Source organism: Triturus cristatus, chromosome 1_1, assembly GCF_964204655.1.
Source record: "Triturus cristatus chromosome 1_1, aTriCri1.1, whole genome shotgun sequence".
Taxonomy (NCBI): domain Eukaryota; kingdom Metazoa; phylum Chordata; class Amphibia; order Caudata; family Salamandridae; genus Triturus; species Triturus cristatus.
Genome location: NC_140579.1, coordinates 210,433,369 through 210,454,490, shown reverse-complemented (window position 1 = coordinate 210,454,490; position 21,122 = coordinate 210,433,369). Strand labels below are relative to the sequence as shown.

At 47.1% G+C, this 21,122-nt stretch overlaps 1 protein-coding gene across 7 annotated transcripts in view; it reads left to right on the top strand.

Moving 5' to 3' along the window:
* CDK18 (cyclin dependent kinase 18) overlaps positions 1–21,122 on the top strand; it is a 1,155,230-nt gene that overhangs the window by 1,021,155 nt on the left and 112,953 nt on the right. For 4 of the 7 annotated variants that reach the window (XM_085624138.1, XM_085624136.1, XM_085624140.1 and 1 more), the window contains one exon: positions 72–2,675. The exons of the other annotated variants lie outside the window; for them this stretch is intronic. In XM_085624138.1, coding sequence (XP_085480264.1) covers positions 72–160 — 89 coding nt within the window. In that variant the 3' untranslated portion in view covers positions 161–2,675. Of the gene's footprint in view, positions 1–71; positions 2,676–21,122 lie in introns of those variants that run through there. 7 annotated transcript variants of the gene reach the window in all.

Below are 21,122 nucleotides of genomic sequence, written 5' to 3'. Positions count from 1 at the left end.
GAAATATTTGTCTTACTGCTTTGCTAAGAGTATATTTTACAATAGTCTTGTTTTTTCTTCTTCATATATAGCTACTCCTTCCAAGGGGAAACCTGACCGGAAGGAGTTGGCAGCCAAGGCCCGGTGTCGGAAACTGGAGGCAATACAGAACGAATATTGACGGCTGGTGGTCCTGGAAGAGGAGGAGGAAGAGGCGGCAGCAGCTGCAGCCTCCTCCAATGCCCCGGGCCCCAGCCACCACTCCAGTGGTACAGCGCCACTGTCTGTTGTTAATGTTTTCTGGGTGGGGTTACTGTTTTACATCACACTGTATCCTTCTTTCCTTGCTGGTGCAGGGCCGCACACAGCCAGTGTTTGATTTTAAAAATTGGATGACTTTGTAAGACAGAAACAGATAGATGCGGCACCCCTCACTGAGTGACTTGTCCTACTACTAGTACTGTCAGTCTCTTCTACTCTAGGCACTCTGCAACTGGACTCAAAGGGGTGTGTGAAATTGAATTAATGAAAACATGTCCATTATTAATTATGCCTCCCCCAAACTTCTCTTACCTTTGCTTGATGTTGAACTTAGGCACAGGGATGGCTGCATGGTGATGATGGTTTTCTTTCCTAACATGCCATGGTTGTGGTGGTGGTAGTAGTAGACACTGGCAGCAGCATTTGCCAAAATAGAAAATGAGACAGTCAGTAGCCTGAGAGAGAATCTTCGAGGAGTAGTAGAATGAAGTACAGTAGAGAACAGAGCTTACTGCCAAACAATAATATGCCCAAATACAACAAAACATAATGATGGTGGAGATAGCCTAGTAGTACACAGCAACTCTAGTTGTGTCGAGTCACTTGACTAGGCCTACAGCACACTGACACAAGCGTAACTGTTAGTGCTGTGTAGGAGGATGACAACGAATGAAATCCATTAATCCAATCAATGCCGTGAATTAATGCTGATGTATTAGCCGGTTCCTTTGGTAAAAAAAGTTACCTCACAAATTGCTCAGGTGGGCAAGAAAAAGAAGATCCCCGCCCTGCCTTGAAATTGAAGTACTGTTACTTTTGCCACATCCGCCACAGCAAGCGTGTGATAAATTATTGATGTACATTTAATGTAGTCATACCTCAATAAGTCACACAGCCCGGGGGAAGAGGGTTAGGGTTTGTTGAATGGTTGGGAATGGGTTTTGGGGAAAGGTTTGAGAAAGAAAAACAGTATGCATGGACAAACATCAAACGACAGAATCTTTGTAGACTACCATATCCATATCAATATGTTAAGGGAGAAAAAGGAAATAAGGCATGCATGATGATTGATGATAAGGAGAGACCCAGATTACATACAGTTTGTGTTCAGTGTTACCGGGCTTACTTTTACAGACAGCAAAGAAAATTTTAAAATATCTGTAGGGATGAATTATAGACAGAGAGCAAACCTAATAATAACAGTAATAACAACAAGAACACACTGTTGTCATGATTGTAGACAAAAAAATGAATCAAATTATTTAAAAGATGAAAATTGATACTGTTACTGTGTTATCCGGGTCAAATGGTGAGTTGAATCTCGGCATTCCTCTTGGTCCTCCCTTCCATGGATTCTCCGTCCAATCTTGGATGACGCCACTGCTTGCCTGGCAGATGTAGATTCATTGGTAAGTTAAGTGTGCATTGTTGTTTTCCCCAAGTATAGCACAGGGTAAGGACCGGCCTGTAATTGTAGATGCAAAAACAAAAGGGATATTGAGATTGAAACCAAGTTGATAAAAATGGACAAGTTAATGTTGTAGTGCAACAAGAACACTTTCCGAGACAGCATGGATGCATCATCTCTACTCTAGTCTGTTTCCAGCATTAACCTACAATACCAACAGGGCAGAGCAGGCCCACGGTGACGGCACCCTTTGCACATCCTCCATTTAGCGTACATTTTTTTAAAGAGTTGGACAAAGCAACATAGCATTTTACACTTTACCGCAGTCATACCACCGCTACACTGGACTCTACCGCTACACAGACATTTAGGTCTGCTGTGGTTGTTGTTTACTTGATTACCTTATATGCCACTCATGAAACGGCTTGACTTATTCCATCAATCATCTCCGATCCATGTACTGAGTGACTGTGAAGATACTATGTCACTGTGGTCATCATGATGGTGTTGTTCAACTCAGTCTGGGTGTACCGAGCGAGTCCCCTTCCTATATTCAAAATGCAATGTATCGGCCTGCAGTAGAAGTACAAATTTGGTATTAAAAAAACAAGAAGGGAAAAGGGACTTGAGTTACTTTTAGTGTAGATTATTACATAAAGTACACAATGAAGTAACTTCATGCACAACAAACAACAACAAAATCACTCAGTCAGCGTCCAATGCATGGCATCATTCAGTACCTGTTCCTTCTCATCTTCAATTAATGGGCAGTCTCTCTCGGATCACAAAGGAGGATAGCTATAGTAGTCATCATCAATCATGTTCCACTTATTGTGGAGGGACTTGGAAATATTTTTTCTTTTTTCTTCTATTTTGCATCATCCAATCATCATCATCTGACTTCTTGACGGCAATGGATTTAGGGAGATTCAGGAGGATGGAGGAGCAAGCTTTTGAGGAGTGTACTGTGATATGCAGCGCAGCCAGCCGAAACTTGTATATGGCAATAAAACAATTAGAAGACGGTGGTGATGGATTTGTTGTGATTCTAAGTTTCTAACCAGAAAGACAGATACACCAATAAAAGAAAATAAGTTAGGAAGACAGTAAGAACTGGAAGTGCAAGCCTAATTGTCAGGGAAGTATAGCTCGTCCTCAAACTCTGGGGGTTCAACCAGAAGTAGGTAATGATCATCTAACACACCAGTTCCGTCACCTGAGCTGCTGTCCTCATCTTCCTCCCTTGATTCATGTATTGTGTAATTCGGTGGTATAAAGTGCTGATTCATTATGATCATTGTTAACCTCTCCACGTTTTTGGGTGAGAGACTGGTCCTTCTCACTGTTACAATGGAACCAGCAGCACTGAAAACACGTTCTGAAGAGACACTTGCGACAGGGCAAGCCAGATAGTTTATCGCCAGCCTGCTGAGCACTGGCCATTGGGCCCTTTTCCCATACCAATACCTCAATGGGTTTTGATCAATGTACACCTCTGTTGGGTCGTCCAGATAGGCCTGAACCATCCGCTCAATGTTTAGGGGTGCAAAACTTTTTTCAGTTTTTTCAGGCTCTTTTCTTGTTGCATCAGCACTGGACTTACCAATGCCTTGCTGTAAATACCAATCCTGTGACGATTTTACTGGGCCTGAAGATACACCTCTTGCTGTTGTAGATAGTGTTGGTGAGTGTTCTGAGCCAAACGCACTGTCAAGTTGAACTTGACACCAGATGCCCTGCTGCAGTACTTATTGTGGGTTTATCTAGCGGGCTTTTAATTAGCAGTCGTTCATTTTCCAACTTACTCGCTGACTCAGCTATCCACGTTTTGTACCGGGCAACATCCTTTTCTGAAAATGGAATTCATGTCTTCAGTGCCCATCTTGTCCGTGGATCCAGAATTGTGGCAAAAAATGTAATGTTTTTGTGACAAAATCTTATTTTGCACCCTTGTATTGTCAGCTAAGCGACAAACTAAGCTCTCCACCAACTCATAGGCTTCTTTTTTTTCCTCTACATCTTTGTATGCTTCTGACACCTCCTTCAGCTGATGCTCTAGCATTTGCAACAATGGGATAGCTTGGCCCATAGTACAGTCCTCCTTGCTAACTTCACGTGTGAAGACCTCAAAAGGAAGAAGCATCTCAGTCAGGCATTTAACTAGGCACTATTGATCCATCTGAAGGCTCATGCTTTTCACAGTAGCATCCCCTTTTCGCATGACATATTCACTGATTGGCCTGTACTGCTCAAACAGACGGTCAAGCATGTAATAAGTTGAGTTCCAACGTGTTGCCACCTCCTGGACGAGTGCTTCGACTGGCATTCTATAGTCACGATGAATGATCCTCAGCTGCATATTCTTCTGCAGATGGTGAATAAGTTGCTGACTATGGCTTCTTTTTTCAGAAAGTCTTGAACAATAATGTTAATGTAGTGCGCCAAACACGGAACCCTGAAATAGGAACCAAGCTCCATGGCCTTAAGTACATTATTGCCATTATCCGTGGAAACAAAACCAATCTTAAGCCCTCTTAGGTGCAGCCATTCAAAAACCTTGCTCTGAAACTCTTCCAATATGTTTACAGCAGTATGAGATTTCTCCATGGCGAACATGGATACAGTTGCATGTTTCCTAGCTTTAAAAATCTCAGCTGCGTCAACAGCACCTTCGGATAGCTTATCTCTATCCCCCACAAATGAGATCCAGTGTGCAGTGATGTACATGTAATCAGTGGCTTGGCAACTGGTCCACATGTCTGTTGTTAGGTGGATATTGTGAACAGCACTCTGCTGCAAAGCTTGTCCAACCAATTCCAGCACATCATGATGTAGTGCTGGAACAGCAACTCCTGCAAAATAGGACTGGCTAGGAACCTTCCATTTAGGGCAGATGGTTGACACAAATTCAAGGAAACCCACCCCTTCCACAAATGAAAAAGGGAGACGGTCCAGCGCTAACATTTTAGCCAGCTTCGCATTGTACAACCGTGCCATTGGGTGGTTGCGTTGGTACTGCCCCTCCAACCTAAGCATGCTGTCAATGGTAGTCTGGATTATTTACCTTTGTGGTGCAGTTTTCTTCAACCCAGTTAGGCTCAACGACGCATTTTGTTTCATAATCATTGCAGTACTACTTGGTAGCCTTGGAGTCTCAGCCTGACTCAGACTCTTACTGCGGTGCCACTGAGATGTTGCTGAGGAGGATGTGGGCGGTACTACTACACTACTGGGGACAGGGCTAGAATTGTTTCCCTCTTGTTCACCTTCCACCACGATAATATCGTCCTCTGATTTTTCATGCCCAACAACAATGGGTTGAGTTTTACTTTGTTCTAAGCGAAGTAGGTGAGTCTCCCACATGAAAGTGTGGTGTATTTTGAGATGACTTGTTTGGCCTCCGGTACCATAGTTTGTACCATGCTTACCCTGCTGAACATCATGGTGACAAATTGAGCATATAGCAATGTTCTCCTCCTTACTGCTAACCGAAAAGAAGTCCCAAACTTGGGAGGAGAACTTTCTGGTGCTGCTGGATGTGCCACTTTCAATACCAGATGAACTGGAGGGTGTGCTTGGAATGTGACTCTGAGCAGCTACACTGTGACTTCTACCACTACCTACTGAGGTGGTGGTTGAGCTGGATGTAGGTCCCTGCCTTTCCTTTGCAAATGAAAATATGGAAGCTGGAGGTCGTGGTGGTGTTACCTGTGTTGGTGGTATCCGTGCTACATCCCTTGCAGCCATTTTGGATAGGGTAATAATGTTGGTCTCCATATTCTTTGGGCCGGGAGTGATGTCCGTGATGATTGGCTTGCCATCATCATCATCTTCCTCTTGTACATCTACCTCCATAACTCTAAGGCTTTCTGGAACCTTCCTTTTCACTAGCCTTGTCTTGTGGTGTGCATCACTCTCAGACTGAGCTGGTGGCTTCCAAGTGGCATCAAGATCATCAGATGCGGGGCTTGAAAAAGAAGATGATGGAATAATCCTCCTTTTACTTTATGGGGGTCTGGAAGACAATGGATCTTCTGAAACAGTGGCTTGACCCACTTTGTCTGCAGGAAGCTCAATTTCCTGAAATGCCCCTACTTCAGGAGGAACAACTACTATTGTGGGATGTCCTTGCGGCTGCTGCGGTTCTTGCGCCTCGCCTGCTGCTGCTGTTCTTGCGGCTGCGCCTGCTGCTGCTGTTCTTGCGGCTGCACCTGCTGCTGCTGTTCTTGCGGCTGCGCCTGCTGCTGCAGACTTATCTGCTGAATTGCCACATGCGTTGTGTACTACTTTGCGATACTGACATTTCAACATCGCTGCTCGTTAGTAGACTGGCTACCTCTGCGACACTCATGGGCTTGGGCCTAGGTTGGTGGGGTTGGCCCGCTGGTGCGGATGTGCTGCTCCCAGCTTGGTTTCTGCCGGACAACGATGCTGCAGACGTGTGTTTTTTGGTCCCAAAAAACACATTTGCCGGCACACCAGTCGTGGTTAGTGCCTCTTGCTTTTTCTGTTCCTTCTTCTCACCGGCAACTTTCTTGGTACTGGAGGACCTGGTACCTTTCTTTGGGCCCATTTTCTTCAGAGGTCAGACAGGACGCAGGTGCACAAGTTGCAGAGATGTCTGGTGACAGTTGGACGTGATGTGGTCCGCAGCAGGACTTCTGTCTGGCAGTACAATGGATGATGTTGATAGTTACCTCCTCCTGTGTCTTTTTGTGCACCTAAAAGCAAATAAGCCAGGAGAAGAACATCAGTGAAATGTTGCATTTGTTGGTGTGATTCAATTCCTACTAGTACAAACAAAAAAATAGAAGATATAGTGTAGCCATTTGTGAGACTTTGGCAACAAGGGCTATGGTATACTACTTACTGTGTACAGTATACACACACTACACTCTCAGGAAGGTTAGGAAAGAATAAGAACAACCACAAAAATACAAATGTAATGGAAGGGAGCTGCTGCTGGCAAAGGGGATGGATGGAAGCAGTAAGCCAATAGGAAAACCATGCAGGCTCATATTAACTCCCACCAGAAAAGGCCACAAGCCACATGGACACTCGCAAATCACAAGCAACAAGCTGGAGGCCTGGCAATCAATGAACTACCAAAAGGCCTATAAAGAAGCCAGGCAAAAGATGCATGCTAAACCACACTGCTGTGCCTTTTTAATGCAATAAAATGCAAAAACAAAAATCCACAGGGCAAAACAAGGTCTGCAGGGTGCACACCAACAACACACCAGGCACACACAACAAAGGCATTTCTTTAACACACCCCCAAAAACAGAAATCCCCCCCAAAAAAACACGTTTTCCAACTCAATCCAATGCCATCCATGCCCCAAATGATGTTTAAATTCAACAGGACACACAGATAAACACTTGTTTAATGCACTTGTGACTACCTGCTCTGAGCCTACTGGATGAAGGCAAGCCCGTGGGCAGACAAGGCCACACAAGCTTGCAGGCCTAGGCTTCAAAATGGCCGCCAGCTACATGGCCAGGCCCACCCAACTACAAGAAAGAGAAGACAGACAATGCAAGCCTGTTGCAAAAAACACACTGCCTGCCTTCAAAATGGCCGCCAGCCTCATGGCCAGGCCCACAACAAGCAGCCTAGGCCACAAAGGAATACCATGCAGGCCTATATATATATATATATATATATATATATATGGCAAAAGCTGCACACTAATAACTCCCACCAGAAAAGGCCCACAGCCACATGCACACTCACAAATCACAAGCAACAAGCTGGAGGCCTGGCAATCAATGAACTGCCAAAAGGCCTATAAAGAAGCCAGGCAAAAGATAATAATAATAATAAAACCACTTTTAGAGCACCTGGTTACACTCAAGACGGTGTGTCCCCGCGCTTAGAAATGCTACTGCTCCCTGAAGAGGCCGAGGTCCGGAACAGGTCTGGATCCTAGGCTACAAAGAGACAATTATTAGCTTGGAAAAAAGGTAAGTTTTTAATTTAAGTCTGAATCTCATTTCGGAGGGCTCCATGCGCAAGTCAAGAGGGAGATTGTTCCAGTGCTTACTCACTAGAAAGCGAAAGGAGCTACCCCCCATCCTAGTCTTACGCACGCGAGGAAGCTGAAACAACATCGCTCCAGCAGATCTGAGGTACCGGGTGGGGCGATGGATAGTGAGAAGGTTTCGCAGGTAACCTGGACCTTTTCCCTGGGCAATGCGATGGGCAAAACAGAGTGCTTTAAACTTGATGCGCTCCTCAATAGGGAGCCAGTGAAGTTTTCGTAATGCCGTTTTTCCAGATGCCCTGCGTGGAAGGTTGAGTACCAGGCGGGTGGCAGCATTTTGGATGCACTGCAATTGGTGCATGCCTTTTCTGCTTAGGCCTAGGAGTAGGGCGTTGCCGTAGTCCAAATGTGGGGTGACTAGGGCATGAATAAGTGTCTTCCTGGCACCGATGGGGAGCAGGTCGAGGACTTTACGGAGTGTTTTTAATATTCCAAAACATTTTCCCGTAATTTTGCTGATCTGTTGCTTGAAAGAAAGCTCCGCATCCAGCCAGATTCCTAGATTTCTAACGGAGTCCGCCGGGAGGGGGATCGCACCTAATTCTGTTGGCCACCAGGCCTGCGACCAGGCAGAGGGGGACTTTCCAACCACCAACAGTTCTGTTTTATCGCCATTAAGGCGTAGGCAGTTGTTGTTCAACCACCCTGCCACAGACCGCATGCAGTTGGAAAAGTTAGTGGCATCCTCTGCCTGATTGTGGGTAAGTTTAATTATTAGTTGGGTATCGTCAGCATATGTGACAATATCCACACCGAAGGCTTCCACAATATGGACTAGGGGCTCCATATAAAGATTAAACAGCGTAGGGCTCAGACTTGAGCCCTGTGGAACCCCATGTCTCAGCTTGCGAAGAGACGATTTGTGAGGAGGGCAGTGTACCTGAAAACTCCCGTTTTCTAGAAAGGATTCTATCCATTTCAGGGCTGATCCTTCTACTCCCAAGTCTGAGAGGCGAGACAGCAGCGTCGAGTGCAGCACGGTGTCAAAAGCCGCACTGAGATCTAATAAAACCAACGCTGCCGCCTGCCCCTCATCTACAAGTTGTCTCAGACATTCTGTGGAGAAGAGAACCGCCGACTCTGTAGAGTGACCTGCTCTAAACCCTGACTGTGTGGAATGGAGAAGAGAGTTCTCCTCAACGAATTTCATGAGTTGACTGTTCACTACCTTCTCCACAACTTTCCCACAGAAGGGGAGGAGAGAGATAGGGCGGAGATTTTGTAGCTGGGAAATATGTATATTGGTTTTTTTTTTTCAGGGGTATAACCTGTGCCGTTTTCCATACGTCAGGCACGTGGCACTCCTGAAAAGATAAGGCGATCAGGTGTTCAATCTGCTCAATCATACAATCAAAGACTCCCTTACAGCGATTGGGAGAGATCACATCAAGGGGAGAGCCGGACTGGATGCCGTTTACGATGGTAAGCAGATCTAGCCTCTCAGGAACTATAAAGCATGTCAGATGGAACTTGGTAGCAGCATCACTTCTCACTACCGAGTATTTAGTCGGCATGCTACCTGTAAAGGTGGCGTGTATTAAATCCACTTTTTTTACGAAAAAATCTGCGATGTCATCACATAGTTCATTAGAGTAGGTATCTTGGGCCTCAAGTCTGGTTGGGACCGTGAGCTCTTTATAAATTGAGAAGAGTTCCTTGGTAGGATTTTTAGCAGATTCAATGCGTTCTTTAAAATGAGCGCCTTTGGCTGCTCTTACGAGTTTGTGATATGTTTTTAGTTCTCTTTTATAGTTCAGCTTATCCTCTGGATTATAATTTTTCCTCCATCCACGTTCAGTATTTTTACATTTGGCTTTAGCTTCTTTAAGTTCTTTGGAGAACCAGGGAGCAGTTTTAGTTTTCCTGGCGGGGGACTTGAGTGTCCATGGCGCTACTGTGTCCAGAGCCCTAGACATCCATTTTTCGTAATCAGCCCATGCCTTAATCAGGGTGTCGCTGGGAAGAGGGGATTCTTTAAGTAGAGCGGATCTAAAGTTTTCCTGCGTGAACTTCTTCCAGTCTACGTTTCTGAGGGCTAAATTTGGTCATACTGCAATCCTGGGGGCCAATTTCAACTTCGAATGGAATAACTAAATGATCTGACCATATAATTTGCAGTGGTGTGGCAATTTTAATACCTTCCCAGTTAGCAAAAAATGGGGTCTAAAAGGTGGCCCAGTTGATGTAGATTGTAGTTTGAGCGACCGGGATTTCAGAGCATCCACCACAGCCTGTGCCTCCTTACAATTAGGATCCTCAAAGTGGAGATTGAGGTCTCCTAAAATGAGAAATTTCTTATACCGAAGTGCATGCTGAGTTATCAGCTCTGTCAGTTGATTGCAGAACTGTGAAGTCTTACCTGGAGGCCGGTATAAGAGGAGTCCATTAATAATATTTTTTGGGTTGGCTTTTTTCGTAAAAAAAACCACCTTCACTATTGGGCAATGTAGCTTTCTCTAAGGTACAATGTAGGTCGCTTTTGTAGATCATTGCCAATCCCCCACCTTTCTGCCTTTCTCTGTCAATTCTGAGCAGGCTGTATCCTGCGGGGACAGCTTCCAGAGTTTCAGGAGTTGAGGCTTCATCTAACCATGTCTCTGTTAGGTAGAAGACATCGAGATTTCCCTCTAGCACCAAGTCATGTATCTCTAATTTGTGCTTTTTGAGGGATCTACAATTTAATAATGTCAGCTTCATATTTAACAGCATCGACTCATCCTTTCTCCCCCCACCAGTGGAAAAACGGCAGGTCGCACGTTGTGGCATTGGAGGGTCCATTAACATGGTATGGCGGCAGCAATCTTCCACATTGGAGCGGAGGGCAAGTAGGTCACTTGTAGTGTACCTAATTTGTATTTTATTATTTCTATCATTGGAGATAAAAGGGGCAGGGGTAATGGCCCCGAGCCCCGGTCGGCCGCGGACGGGCGCAGACGGGATTTCCTTTGGCACGCCTCCGGCGCGCCTCCGGCGTGCCGCCGGTGCGCCCGCTGCGCGGACGGGGAGGCGTCATCTTTTTATCCAGTGGGAGGCGGGCGGGAAGCGTCCAACTACTGGACCGCTACCGTATTCCTTCCCCCAAGATGGCGTCCCTCCTAGCCTACCGGCGTCAGCACCTAAATCGGCTGCACCGGTCAGGAAATGGCATCGAGGGGCCTCGGAGCAACGTAATTCTTACACCGAGGGGTCAGTAGTGCAAGCAGATAAAAATGAACTATTTAAAATATTTTACAGTTTTTTAAAAAAAAATTATTCTGCAAACAATCGAGTAGGTGCCCGTGGGCAAAAGGGATAGCAAGAAGAGAGCCCCCGGCTTCCGCCTCAGGGGTGAGCAAAAACAAAAAAAAGATGCATGCTAAACCACACTGCTGTGCCTTTTTAATGCAATAAAATGCAAAAACGAAAATCCACAGGGCAAACAAGATCTGCAGGGTGCACACAAAAACACCAGGCACACACAACAAAGGCATTTCTTTAACACACCCCCAAAAACAGAAATCCCTCCCCAAAAACACATTTTCCAACTCAATCCAATGTCATCCATACCCTAAATGATGTTTCAAAAACATTCAACACACACCAAAGGAACAGTTGCTTTATCATGCACCCACCCATGACTAGCTCTGGGCCTACTGGCTACCCCCAATTTAAAAAAAGAATGATAAGTACCAAAATTGTAGTTGCGGCAACTGCAATGCCCCCAACCAAACAGACACAACACCAACTTACTTGTAAAATATCAAATTCAAAAGTCCTCCAATCCAATGATGATGATGCAGCAGACACAAAGAGTGATCCTTCCAGCTGAAATCCAAAGGCAGAATGAACAGGAGATGGACAAAGCACTGGGAGGAGCCTGATGGACAGGAACAGGAAGTTGGAGACTCTGTGGCACTTCCTCCCTCTCCCCCACAAAAGTTTTTTTTTTAAAAAAGGACTCCTCGCACAAAAAAGGACAGCCAAATGTCAATCAGAGGAGTTTTTTCCATCCAAGTCATCATTTAGAGAAGGTTTTATGCAGCTAGAGTTAATATTCTTCTCCAAATCTGAAAATTTGGCGTGTTCGCGATCGCGGCCTTCACCACACTTCCGCCGGATGACGATGGCGTGTCCAAAATGACATGTTCGTGATCTCATGGTCTTTGTCGCGGTAGAGATTGACGTGTTTGCGACCTCACGCTCTCTCTCGCGCTGGAAAATGACGTGTTTAATCGCAGACTCTCGCGGTGTCTGATGGCGAGGAGAATGACGTGATCGCGATCGCGAACTCTCACGGGATAGCGCGACTGGCTATGAACATCTTGTGGCGCACGCGAACGGATTGGAAAACTCATCGGCGACCGCAGGGATCCCGGTAAGGCGATCGCGCGCGCGAGAATGCATTTTTAAAGCGCGAACAAGAAAAATACTTCCGTTTCGCGGCAGGTTGCAAAAGTTTTGCCATTTTTGCGCTCTCCGCGGAACGCGAAAATGTCAAAATATCGCAATTCCGCGAGCGGAACGGAATTTGACGCCCACCCTTATATATAACCACGTTTTCACAAACTCGAAGAAAGCATATATATATTTTTGGACCAGTGTTAATTAATCACACTGAACATATATATTAATTGAAAAAACATAAAAAAATTGCAAGTGCCCAGAGGGAAAAGGGAAAAGAATACGGAAAAGTCGGTGATTTGGGTGAGAGTAGCAGAGTACGTGAAGTTAGAGTATAGTAGTGCGTATCACAATATTCAAATTACTTGGCATATCATTTAGCCCAAAGATTTCACAGTTACAATGATTAATACATTGTATCATATAGTCATGTATAGCAAGCAACATAACACAGTAAAGCAAGTACTGTTGATAATACTGGCAACAGATGAAGTGTCGACATTTCGACCCCTGAATGAGTGTAGGTCCTTGCAATCCTTACAAATGGGGGCTTCCTAAGGACTGTAGTGAGTGGGGTGTGGGGGGGGGGAAGCACCTAGGGATTGAATACAAAGAGTTTTAACACTACTAACTGCTAGACAAGAAAAGTATACATAAATAAGGATACCAATCCCCATTAATTACCGTGCAAAAATAAAGGGGGGGTCTCACAAGAGGTAATTAGTGAGACCGGTCGGGCTCAAGGGCTCCAAATGGATGAGGGCGGAAAAGCACCTGCAAAAATAAGGTGCATATCAATAACCCCTCGCATATGATGGGGTTAAGTATATTGTGATCATTGGTAACTCTTAATCTCTTACTTGAAGGTTGAATCAAATCATTGCTGTCCAATCGATATCATTCGTATATCAAAGAAAATGAAACCTTGATTGCCTCACAAAAGTTGAATCTGAAATAGTAGAAAACAGGGAACAACTGCTGTCAAAGGGCCCTAAGTAAAACACCAAACAAACGGTCGGTAAAGTAACTGTGTCAGGGCTAAAGTAATAAATACCTGTCCGTAGCTTCAAATGAGAATCAAACCCTTTGCCACCACAATCTGAAAACATGATGTAAAGGGAATACCAATCTCCTTTGTCGCAAATAGACCATTATACCAACACGATAAAGAAGGTCATACTTGCTCAAAACTCTGGAAAAACAAGCAAAACTCACCTTGAATACCAGATTAACCATGTAAGCGATGGTGGTAGCGCAGTGCTGAATCTGCAAATAAAAGCAGAGAGCAGGGCCTCAATTTATGGATATTACCTTAAGGGCACATCAGCATAAATCCTGATGTCTCACAAGAGAAAGCGCCTCGCGCTCACAAAGACGGACTCTCAAACTCACCGCTACTCGCAAGGGGAGCTCCGCACGTATGGAAAGGAACCGGAGCGTTGGCACGTGATCTATTTAAATACGGCCAAAAAACCGCTGTGGCCGCGTGAGTGTCGGCGTCCTGCAGACGCTAGATGCTGGTGAAGAATCAAGTGCCTAGCTTAGAGGAAGGGAAGACAGACTACACTTTATCAATGAATTATATTAAATGTAGAGTCAACTTAAGCAACTGAATAAAGCGGACCTCGATGTGTCAAATGTCTAATCACGGTGACTGAGGGAGTTTCAAATGGAAGAATACTGTGGAAAAAGGTCCCGCATTGTGTTATTACTGAAACATTGGACACATTTAGAAGAGAAAACAACATCATGGGCACCTTGTACGGTCAAAAGGTGTTTGTTAAGGGCTGTCCAATACACTTCAGTGGGTATTTGCGATGGAATGTAAGAAAACATTAAATACAGTATACTATGTTATAAACGTCCTCCGTGCACTGTTGAGGAAAACAGTTAAGCATTCATATTGAAAACAGTGAGAAAACGGCCAACATTGTTAAAAATATGAAAAGGACATACACCAAGAAATACCGGCTCATTATATTCAACATGTCTAGTAGTTATAAGTGATAAAAAACTACTATTTAGATACTGAAGGGCATTCTAAGGTGTTTGAGATAGAATGGTCGCGCATTAGTAATTATACCCTCTATAGTCGACATGTGCGGAATGGGATCTGGAGCAAACTACTCAGTCGTGAGGCACGCTAATTGCGCTTGACTAGAGTCAAATTCATTGAGTCCATTTTTAATAGTGTCCAAACGTGCCATCCATTTACACTCTTGTGTGTTCAGGATTGATACAATAGTACCCCCTCTGGGGCCCAGTGTAGCTTTCTCTTGTACCAACCACTGTAGCTGATCTGGGGTATGTCCCTTCGTTGTGCAGTGTTCAACTAAAGGCGCCCCTTGAACCACACATCGAACCCTGCTTTGATGATGTAGTATTCAAGCCTTGATTTTTTGCTGTGTTTGTCCCACGCGGAGCAATCCACAGGGGCAGTTGATTCCCTTAATTGTGTTCATTGTGTTGCAATTGGTAAATGATTCCAGAACAGTTGTATGTTGTTTATATGTGAACTTTATAGTTTGGATCGTTGTCTGACATGCATTGCAGTGTCCACATTTGAAATGTCCCTGCACCGGAGGTAAATTCCAAAGCGATTGAATCGTAGGTGCTGCTGCCATTTCAAGAAATGAGCGGACCACATGGTCTTTGACACTGTTAGTTTTTTAAAGGAGTGCATCAGTGGATTTGGTTGTTCAAAATCATCTGACACCAGGCCCCATTGCTCCTTTAAAAAAGCTAAGAGTGTCAAAGATAGTGTCAACGCCGTCACTCTGCTGATCTACGTGGCTCCGCCGTCAGACTGTACTCCTCGTTACTTCACTTTTGGGAGACTTTAGTGTTTTCCTCACCACGCCGTGCTGCCTCTTGCACCTACCCACTTCACACTCCGAACTCCGGCCACCGGCACCCTCAGGGATCGAAACTGCCTACCCGGGAACAACAAAGGCAGCGGTGGTGGCCCTCAGTGGGACTCAGCGGGACAACAAGCGAGTCTCAGAGGGCTGTTTTTGGGCTGTTTTCGTGCAAATATCGGGCCATTTCTACTGAGTTTCGGACTGATTTTCGGCAGCGGCGGTAGCTGCGGCTGTGGCTCCTCCTCCTCGTTGCGTCCCAGGCGTCAGTGTCAGCGTCTCTGAAACTCTCCGTCAGATTAAGTTGGTCGCGTTCGATCAATTCGAGTGACCAGTGCGAGTGAATCACACGGAACCAAGTATGGATGCTAAGAGACCCCAAATGAACAGACAGCAGCTTAGTGTGGGTGTGTTGCCCAAGTGTAGCTTGGAAGCGGTGGAATTACCCCCCCCCCCCCCATCCCCACGTGCCGCAGATTACTGTACAGCTCTGTTCCCACTCCCCAGGTTGTAAATATTAGCACTGTGGGTGATCCAAATGACATCCACGTCAAATTTAAGATTCACGGGTTATGTTCCAAACGCAGCCCCCCTACTTGAGGGTCCTGCAAGGACCCTTCTGCCTCACTGAGTGAAACCTAGCTACTTTGCACTCAGCGCACATGCATGCCATTAAGAGAGACCCTTGCGACAGCTGGCGCACTGCTGCTAAGGGAGGATACAATCTGTTGCACCCGGCTCTATGGGGCTACTGGTAACATCAAGGTCGGCAGGACCTTTTATTTAACTATTTTTTCAATTGCATCTGACTGGAGGGGGACATATAGAATGACTTTGTCCTGCAGCTATGTTAAAAGCAAAACTGTCTGCATAACCGGCCATGTTCCTTACAATGGACAGAAACAAGCAAGATGCCTCAAGGCGTGCACGGAGTGCCTACTGGGGGTTAGAGGATATCCATTCAGAGCTGTGACTACTTACATAGCATTTGAGTGCAGCGCTCAATCGTTCTCAAATAATAATTATCTGCACTGCGAGTTAGCTTAGTCAAAATTCCTCCCTGTCCTGTATGGGTCCTACTTAACACTTAAAGACCTGTCTGCTTTCTTGACGTGGTGCTGCACGTATCCGCTGGCGGCTACTAATGTTACTTAGTCTCCATATCCTATGCTCAGAATAGAGTGTACTTGCTCTGTATCCTCTGGGTTCAGGTTTTGCCTTCCTCTTATGCCCAGATATACCTAAGGCACTGCATCAATTTTGAAAGATGGGACTGTGCTAGACTGTAAAGAGTCTTTGCCTGCACCAGTAACCCAACAGTCAAGTTGGCCCAGACGGACCTTGTGTTCAGGTGCCTTAACTTGCCACCCCCTGTGGCAATCACAATGCCTGTGCACTGGCCGCAGTGTGGTGATGCCCACGCGTCACCTCGAACTTGCCAACTCAGACTACTTAAACTTACATCTTGGCAATAGTGCATCCACCACACATGCACCTGGGAACCTGTCTGCTCATTTTTTCACCTAGAATGCCTCCACACTGGAGGTCTGAATCCCGTGGCACCATGCTGTGAATATTTACGCATCACTCCTTAGATAAATGAGAATGCCTCAAAAGGTTGGCTTCCTATGAGACATGGGATGCCTTTGTAGTATCACCAGTGCTGTAGATTGAACCGCTCGTGCCTAACAAGCCAACAACTGCACCCACCGAATCAAACTGCTCAAAGCGCCCAGCACCAACAGCGCCACCCGTGCCTATTCAAGTTCAAGGATTTTTATGGCAGAACAGAGACTTATTACCAAATTCAACTAAGCAATGCTGCTTTAAAGTATTGCTATGTAATCCCACAAAAGAAAGCCACAACCATCTATGTTCTACCTCATGATTAGCTTGCAGAGGGGAGAGGATGTGGACCGTCAGCTAGTTTGTCGACTTTGGTGCTGGAAACCAGGGTTCGAGCCTCGGGGTCACATCCACATCCTGCGATTCTGGGCAAATCACTATAATCTCCCCGTGCCTAAATGTGTAATGTAACTGGTGCCCATGTAAAGCGCTCCAATACCTTTGGGTCGAGTTTGCGCTATATAAATCTGCAATAAAAAAAAACGAGGGGTGGAGGGCGGATAAAACTCCAGATACCATATTGTTAGATAGTATAATTAGCGTGCCTATTCAACTGTGCCACCTGCAGGTTTAAAATTATCCTGGCATGCCCCCTGGGGCCTAATGATTTTGACCCAAACACTTGATCTGTCTTGGTCATTAGAATTAGAGCTTTTGTGATTGTATCTTAGATGTGACTCATGTACTCTGAAGTCTGTGTAATGTAACTGGTCTTATTTCAAAGCGCACTGACACCTTCGGGTAAAGTTTGTGCTATATAACATCGCAATAATAACCATGGCTAAATAAACGACACACCTATAGTATATGGCACGTTATTGTTCCACGCATGACACCAAACCACAGAGCTGTTCGAGAGCAGCCAACAACACTGTAGGGCAGGGACGAGAAGCATAGCAAAGTCAAGGTGGGCTTGATGTAATGTACTCGTGGCTGTACAGAGCCATGCGTCCACCTCACTGCATGAATCCCCCCTCTGCCGACCATGGATTGCTCGAGCAATCCCACGACTCTTTCACACCGGCCACACACTCTGTGAAGGGCGCTGCTTGCAGAATCAAGTATCCCACAGCAGCACATCAAAAGACCTAATATTTGCCACAGGGTAAGAGACTCACGGCCCGCACTGTGCCAAAATCAAAATATGGGCCAGACAAAGGCGTCACGGCTGGCTCCACCCGTCGAACCCCAGTACCCAAAACAAACATTAGCTAGTGTGTAGTGGTGGATCCGGAGCTCGAGCCTCGGCAATCACAGCTGAGGTTTCCTCTCTTGGGTTGGCAATGACAGTGCAATGGACACATCACAGATATATTACAGAGAGCACTGCAGGAACATATTAATAGTAGGTTGTGCCACATACAATTACCAAAAGCCCAATACACCATGGGTCATTACACCATGCCCACTACTAACACAATATTGCAAAAACTGCAGTGTACTGTTTTTGTCAATTAGAACTTGATAGGCACACAATCTACCATTACTTGGAGCCAAGAACAAAGCGGGAAAGAATTGGAGTGTTGTTTCTCCACAAAAGAGGAACAGCCAAATGAGTCAAGTCTTTAAGTCGGGGGAGCGCGCATGACCTGTCAAAGCCTTCTAGTTTCACTTCCTCTTAAACACGGTACCTCGCCGTGAAATAGTCTCCCCTTGCTCTGCACATCTTTCCTGACAATCGGATCACTTGCTATTATGCCGTGTTGCTTTTCCGGCTTGTCTCAAGGGTTTCCTATTGACAGCGCTGAGCCAGGAAGTGCCGGGCCCTACCTGTTACAGTGGCCCACAACGCTTGGAAGCACTAGATGATGCCCCACCACCCTTTCCATGGTGAACTCCAGCATGCTGACCGTCGGAACGAGGCGCTTAGTGGGTAAAGGGGAGCAAATACGATCAGACTATTCTACCGGCACCGCACTGGCACCCACAACAAGCCAATCAAAAGTCACTTCCGGGGTCACCGCACCTACGCCAGAAGGGCTTCCCAAATCATGGGCGGAAACATTTTAGTGAACAAATCAGAAGACGCGCGGACTGCTAACCAATCCTGCGTGCCCCTATTGTAATGGTGGATTTTCAAGTATCTTGGCCCTTCTACCCACAATCGTGTAAAAGATATCAGTCCCCTGCACCATCTGATTAAAACCTCGTTGAGGTTGCAGTGGGCTGCAAATAAATGTGATACACCGAATAGGCAAATTTACAGGTCACCAACTGCTCATTGGCTTACATGTGGAATGCGTTACACCCATAATACCCGTAATAATCAGTCACACCTGCGATCTTAAGGTGCCATTAATAGGCACGGGGAGATTGGCTGCGCTTTACATACTCAATCAATCAATCAATCAATCAATCATTCCCATTTATAAAGCGCGCTACTCACCCATAAAGGGTCTCAAGGCGCTGGGGAGGGGGGGGGGTCAGTGCTCGAAGAGCCAGGTCTTGAGCTGCCTTCTGAAGGAGAGGTGTTCATGTATGGCGCGAAGGTGGCTGGGCAGAGAGTTCCAGGTCTTCGCTGCCAGGAAAGAGAAGGATCTTCCTCCGGCGGTGGCTTTGCGGATGCGGGGTACGGCTGCCAGGGCCTGTCCGGCGGATCGTAGAGTGCGCGGAGGAGTGTAGAAGGAGACGCGGTTGTTGATGAGTTTGGGTCCGAGGTTGTGAAGGGCTTTGTGTGCGTGGGTGAGGAGTCGGAAGGTGATCCTCTTGTTGACGGGGAGCCAATGGAGTTTTTTCAGGTGTCCTGAGATGTGGTGGTGGCGAGGGATGTCCAGGATGAGTCTTGCGGCAGCGTTCTGGATCCGTTGGAGTTTCCTCAGCAGCTTGGTGGTGATGCCCGCGTACAAGGTGTTCCCGTAGTCCAAGCGACTGGTGACGAGGGCGTGGGTGACGGTCTTTCTGGTGTCGGTGGGGATCCAGCGGAAGATCTTGCGGAGCATGCGGAGGGTGTTGAAGCATGCTGAGGTCACCGAGTTCACCTGTCTGGTCATGGTGAGGGATGAGTCCAGGATGAAGCCGAGGTTGCGTGCGTGGTCGGTGGGTTGGGGAGTGCTGCCTAGGGCGGGGGGCCACCAGGAGTCGTCCCATGCGGTGGGGGTGGGGCCGAGGATGAGGACCTCCGTCTTGTCGGTGTTCAGTTTCAGGCGGCTGTCTGTCATCCAGTTCGCCACTTCCTTCATGAAGTCTGGTCCTAGCTGAGGTGGGGTTGTTTGTGAGTGATAAGATGAGCTGGGTGTCGTCGGCGTATGATATAAGGTCCAGTCCGTGTTTGCGTGCGATGTTCGCCAGGGGGGTCATGTAGATGTTGAAGAGAGTGGGGCTGAGGGAGGATCCTTGAGGTACGCCGCAGATGATCTCCGTGGCTGTGGATCTGAAGGGGGGCAGGCGGACTCTCTGAGTCCTTCCGGAGAGGAAGGAGATGATCCATTCGAGGGCCTTGCCTCTGATGCCGGCGTTGCTGAGGCGTCGTATCAGGGTGCGGTGGCAGACCGTGTCGAAGGCTGCGGAGAGGTCCAGGAGTATGAGGGCCACGGTCTCACCCTTGTCGGTCAGGGCTCTGATGTCGTCCGTGGCTGCGATGAGGGCGGTTTCGGTGCTGTGGTTGGTCCTGAAACCGAACTGTGTGGGGTCGAGGGAGTCGTTGGTTTCCAGGGCGTTGGAGAGTTGAGTGTTGACAATTTTCTCAATCACTTTGGCGGGGAACGGCAGGAGAGAGATGGGCCGGAAGTTTTTGAGTTCGGTGGGGTCTGCTGTGGGTTTCTTTAGGAGGGCGTTGAGCTCTGCGTGTTTCCAGCTCTCCGGGAAGGTGGCGGTGGTGAGGGAGGCGTTGATGACATCTCGGAGGTGCGGTGCGATGATGTCGTCGGCTTTGTTGTAGATGTGGTGCGGGCAGGGGTCCGATGGGGATCCGGAGTGGATCGAGTTCATGACGCGGGTGGTCTCCTCGGTGGTGGTTGGGCTCCAGGTGAGGATGGTGGTGATGTCGGTAGCGGGTTCCGGGGGGGGGGTTCGTGTCGGTGGTCGGGAAGCTGTTGTATATGTCGGTGATCTTGTGGTGGAAGAAGGTCGCGAGGGAGTCGCAGAGGTCCTGTGATGGGGGGATGGAGTTGTTTTCTGCGTCCGGGTTGGAGAGCTCTTTGACGATGCCAAATAGTTCCTTGCTGTTGTGGGCGTTTTTGTCAAGTCTGTTCCGGTAGGCTGTTTTTCGTGCGGCGCGGAGGTGTTGGTGGTGTTGGCGGGTGGCGTCCTTGAGAGCTGACATGTTCTCTTCGGTCTGGTTGAGGCGCCACAACTTCTCGCGGGCGCGGCATTCTTTCTTGGAGTCCTTGAGGTCAGGGGTGAACCAGGAGTTTTTCTTGTGGTTGTTGGTGCTGGCTTGAGCTTTCAGGGGGGCCAGGAGGTCGGCGCAGTCGGAGATCCAGTTGGTGAGGTTTTTGGCGGCTTCGTTTGGGTCGGTGGTGCTGGTGGGTCGGTTCTGGGAGAGGGTTGATGCGAGCTGATCCGTGGTGATACGAGTCCAGTGTCTTCTTGGTGGTTGCTGGGTGTGGTGGTGCACAGTGGTCTT